The following is a 5,050-nucleotide window of genomic DNA, read 5'->3' as shown; positions in this document are numbered from 1 at the left end:
CCCCCCCTGACTTTAAAGCTGGATCCGCCCCTGATCTGCACTTTTGAACTTGCGAACTGTTCAAGCCACATTGATTGGTTGCAGGTTCGAAGTCATCGTAGTTCTGGAAGGGGAGTGTCTGGTCACCTCCTACATGTCCAGGACCACCACATCCTACCTGAGCAGGGAAATCAAGTGGGGGCACATGTTTTCGCCTTGCGTCCGGTGGGACCCCGTTCAGCGGCGTTACATAGTCGACCACAAACGCTTCAATCGAAGCGTGGAAGTGGGGATTCCGCTATGCAGCGCTCAGCGCCTCGACGAAGTTTACGAAGATCTGGTCTATCAGAGGAGGCCCTACAGTGAGAGCGGAAGCAGCTCCAAGTACACGAGCCCCGCCACTCACAGCCCCTCAATAAACAGCCCCATTTACTTCCGCAAGTCGCATGATATCAACGAGCTGGAGGAGCTGGAAACAGTGGCGGACGTGCACCGGAACCCTGCCTCTGATGATGAGGACTCATCGGCTGAAGAAGAGGGAACGTTTATGGATCTGAGCCTCGAGGATCTGCAGAGGAGGGAGTTGAAGAGTTCATCGGAGCCTCGGCCGCGGACCTTGAGCGGCACCGCCAAGGACTTTCTGGCCAGTATTCAGCGCTATGTGAAGGAAGGAGGCGGCAAGACCAAGAGCTATGAAGAAACTGCCTTTTAAGGACGAATCTCTCTTTTCCTTTCCCTGGAGCTGTTTTATCAATACAGTTGCGTTCTAGGCGACGGGGTTGTTTATGTTCTGCAAAGTTTCTTCTGTTAGCTTGCCGATGTCGGTCCCATAAAGGAAGTCCAGATGATCGAAATCTTCATAAGGCAAACCTCATCCAGAAAGGTAGTTGGTTAAGGAAACGTTAAACTTAGGGTGGTCATTTAAGGAAAGTGAAGTTTATTGAGGTACCACCATGGTGCTGCGCGGATTTCCTCCCATTTTGATGAACATCCAGGCCTTTTATATCAGTTGGCTGGTGTTTTGGCATTTTTGCATTTTAGTACCTTTAATTTTTTGCATCATTTTCAACGAGCGGTCGCGCTGTTTTTCTAATTATTTTGATGGCAAACCTAATTACCAAGCACCTTCAAAAAGTAAAAAAACAGTCGAACGTCCAGTTATTCGGATTTCTGGTCGAAAATGTAAACACACGTTTTTGTAGGTAATTCTGAAGGCCGCCGAATAAATGCCTAATTGTTTAAATTGTTGAACAGTTTTGAACAGTCAAACTAAAACTAGCTAGTGAAACGTTGAAAACGCCAAAATGGTTAATTGATTATAATTCTTTACTCAAAATCAACTCGATGCACTCCCCATTCAGGCACGTGGCTGACATCGGTTTTCTCTTTCGCACCCATGGGAGTCTATAGGAGCGGCATCATGGCTGGCGCGTAGCTACGTTCGAACTTGATACCTTCACGGCTTAAAATATATAACTTTTCAGCTGCGCAAAGATTGAAAAAAAAAAACAATTACATCAAATTGGAATCACTTCGCTTCGTCGCAAAGTCGTTAAAACTAGTAAAATTTCTTGTGCTTCCCAACTAAAATTTGGCGCGTTTTCAACAGACCGAAGAACAAGTATGACATACAAGTATGAAAATCCAGGCAAGGATTTGAGTGCTTCAGGGGGATGAGAGAAATTTTTCTGTAAATCTATCAGTTCATTATCAAGACCTGCAGGTACAGTTTCCTCTGTCAGCTTGCTTACCCCGCTTAGTAGGTAATCATAAGTTCCCGCAATGTTCTCAGTCAATTAGCAACCAACCCGCCCAAAATACAGAAAAATGTGGTGTTTATCGCATTACTGGCCGAAATAAAAACACCATCTACGCCCAATAGCACTAAGTTATATTAACAAAAAATCCAGGCAGTAAAAGTTTGGCACCAGACAAGTTCCAGACTATCCAGAGCTAAATATTTCCGCCACTGAATCCAACAGCAGCGTCAATATTTTTCAAAGTTTCCTCAGTCAGCCTGTCGATGTTGATGCCATACATAAAATCCAGATGGTTGAAATCCAAATATGGAACCCGAAATTCGGTCACATTCTTCATCTGGGGCGCCGCTAGCTCCAGAAGCCTCGCATTGTTCACATAGATATCCGCATCTCCATAGTAGAGCACCACTGGAGCTGTGAACCTACTGAAGTCGTATGGATCAGGTTCGGGTTTGCCATAAACCTCCATATTGATGTCTTCGCCGTAGTCAAACGGCCGAAAAACCTCTGAAAGTCGGAAAGTTCTATCCAAAGTTCAGCAGAAGATGGGAGAGACTCACTGGAGCGAACTCCTTGCACATAGTGGTAGAGTTGCTTCAACGACATGCCAGCTGGAAAGTTTTCCAAGATTTTCGCCTTCCAGGCCTGAAACAGCCCAAAAATTAACAAAGTTCAGTTTCACTGCCACGAAACTGTGAGACCTTGTTGGGCATTCGCTCATTGGACGATCCAATCAAACTGAACAGTTCTGAGCAAAGTTTGTCATCCAGTAAGCACAGTGCTCTGAACTTGTTTGAAACAGTGGCGTGCGGAAACAGTTCGTACAAGTTTGTCAGCAACGCTATCTAGAACACCATACATAATGCAAAAGTTGTCACATTTGGCCAAATGTTCCTTTGAAGGCTTGGAAAAGACCAAAAACTACACACTTCAATGCAAAAAGGCCCATTCTTTGATTCCACCCAGTGTGTTATATAATTGACTCGATTTTATTTAAGTAAAACTCGATTGGCATTCAGAGACGCAACTGGCATCGGTTTTCTCGCTCGCACGCACAGGCGTCCATGGGGCGGCCAGACAGCCCGCGCGTAGCTGCGTTCGAAGTTGCCACCTTCACAGCTTAAACATATCGGTTTTCAGCTAAGGGAAGTTCAACAATTTTTTTGAAGTCAATTGAATCCCTTCATTAAAAACCTAGTCATCAAAACTAGTTAATTTTATCGAGTCTCTGTTGGCAATTTTCGGGCGGACAGTATGATAAAAAGTTGGACGTGTACCTTTTCGATTGGATAAACGATGGCCAATAGATTGAAGGGAATGCTGGTGGCTCCGCCCATTTCGATGACCGGTGCCCAAAAATTGGCCAGTAGGATTTTCTCGTTGTACTCGGGCCGTTCGGATGCCATCACCCAGAACTGGGTGGTTCCCTCGGAAAATCCCACATAGGGAATTTTCGTTTTTTGCGTTTGCATCAGGACGTAGTCGATCATGGCAGGCAGGTCGAACTTTCCCATTTCATGGTAGCTGCAGCCGGAAGAAAACCGGTGAAGAAATGCGCCTTTCCAATAATTTCCTCGATATTGCAGCGACTGTTTCTTCATAATTATTAAACCGCATAAAACGTGCAATTAAAATGCAATTATTAAATAATTTTTTCCTGTTGCGGTTCCAAGAATGTTTGCTTGCCTTGCCCTTGTGTGCGTTACATTTTTCAAGCTCAAGTTCATCGGATCGATGGGTTTAAGTGGAAATTGCGGAAAATTTGGAAAATTGAGTCAACAAAATCCAAGATGAAAAACCAAATTTTTCAATTCAAAGCTGTAAGACTCACCTGAAGTCAAAGAACTCCTTTCGATCAGTGACGGGGTCCAAACGAAGATGGCTTCTAGAGTATGTGTTTCCCCGGTTGTTTCCTAACCAAACATCATAACCGGCTTCGCTCAGCACGAACGCCAATGATTTTTCCCTGGTTACCACCCAATCAGCTGAACTGAGCAGCAGGCCATGAACCAATAGGATCGGCCCTTTGGACGCACTTGTTTCCTTCCCATTGTGCGGAATCCGGTGCATGTTCAGAATATATCCATCCTCAGTGGTCACTGTGTGGATTTCCACTGGATATCCAGCCTCCTTGATGATGTCGATCTGGAAAACCTCATCCATAGAGGCGATGGGCGAAGGAAAAGCTTGACTTACAGCGGTGTTTTCGGGAAAATGAAATAAATCCCCTGTGAGGTTGTTGAGGAGGACAGCAACCAATTGAACAATCGAAGTGAGAACTTCTGGTACCACCATGGTTTCGAGTGGGTTTCCTGCCGGTTCCAAACCAGCAGGACTTTTTATAGGCACGAGCGACAGCCTTTGAAAGTCACGAGCAAATTTTTAGTATGAGTTTAACGATTTCGTGTACTTGCCTTATCTTGCAGGTGGCCGTGAAAAGACAGTTTGACCGAAATTTTCACACTCTGCTTCCAAGGTATATAAACACACATTTTTAGCATACAGAGTGTCCGAATATCATGCACAGAAAGGTCACCGATTTTGATGCGCCGTACACCAAATGATAGCCGATTAAAAAACGGACAAAAAGCCCAAAAAATGGGAAAATGCCTATGGATTTTGATCCCTGATAGCTCCATGGAGGTCTGGATGAGCCAAACTGGAGACACAGTGTCCCAAAGCAAACACCATCCTGGAAAAACCATGAGTTGTGGAACTAAAAAAAATCCCCATTTAACTCAAAATTTGCCTTCTAGCCTAACGCCTCTATGATTTTCGGACTGGTTTCGGCTCAACTCATTAAACAGCTCAATGTTCATTTTCCAAGCGTCTATTAAATTGGGCCCGCTGTAAATTTGTTATTTCGAGCCTGCCAGGCACTCGGTGGATTGAAATTGGATTTCAATTACCCAACACGTAGCCGCAATGTTTTGAGGGCTGCAGGTCGTATCGCTTACAGCCGACGAATTTATACGATTTTTGCATGTATAAAGTTTCGCAAAAAGGCCCTAATCCAGTTAGATCCAGCCGTCTCCGAAATGCCTAAGTCTGCAGCTACTCGACTATTTAGACTACATGGAACTTCAAATTGGATTATTGTAATTAAACTTTCAGCAGCCCGGCAGCTTCCAAGTCCCGAAACTTTGCTCTTTTCATTTAATCCGGTAGTGACAAATTAAAATTAAGAGGAATATGTTTTGCGAGTAATGCAACTGTCTGGAAACTATGGATAATTAAATTTGGATTTAATTCACTCGCTTTTGGAGAGCGTATGGGATTAGGCATTGTGCGAACTGTGCTTATCCCAGGTG

At 44.4% G+C, this 5,050-nt stretch overlaps 2 protein-coding genes across 2 annotated transcripts in view; one reads left to right on the top strand and one right to left on the bottom strand.

Annotated features, from left to right (window-relative positions):
* The window catches only part of LOC125502850 (inward rectifier potassium channel 2-like), a gene marked incomplete in the record, with an annotated part of 2,037 nt that extends 1,284 nt beyond the window's left edge, over positions 1-753 (top strand). The window contains 1 exon segment of the mRNA XM_048662260.1: positions 85-753. Within this exon segment, the coding sequence (XP_048518217.1) occupies positions 85-691 (607 nt within the window).
* Positions 754-1,849: 1,096 nt separating this feature from the next.
* LOC109534864 (lipase 1) lies at positions 1,850-4,218 on the bottom strand. Its single transcript, XM_019900642.2, has 6 exons — positions 3,936-4,218; positions 3,571-3,884; positions 3,017-3,263; positions 2,441-2,584; positions 2,300-2,384; positions 1,850-2,246 (listed from the first exon to the last, which is right to left on the bottom strand). Exons 1-6 carry the CDS (start codon positions 4,032-4,034, stop codon positions 1,933-1,935), a joined length of 1,203 nt encoding a protein of 400 aa, XP_019756201.2. The 5' UTR covers positions 4,035-4,218; the 3' UTR covers positions 1,850-1,932.
* Between the last annotated feature and the right edge of the window lie 832 nt (positions 4,219-5,050).

This window comes from Dendroctonus ponderosae, unplaced genomic scaffold (genome assembly GCF_020466585.1).
Source record: "Dendroctonus ponderosae isolate FM_Combo_2020 unplaced genomic scaffold, Dpon_F_20191213v2 Dpon_F_20191213_10, whole genome shotgun sequence".
In the NCBI taxonomy this organism is placed as follows: domain Eukaryota; kingdom Metazoa; phylum Arthropoda; class Insecta; order Coleoptera; family Curculionidae; genus Dendroctonus; species Dendroctonus ponderosae.
Note: the sequence above shows the minus strand (reverse complement) of the source record. Positions and strands in the feature narration are given on the sequence as shown.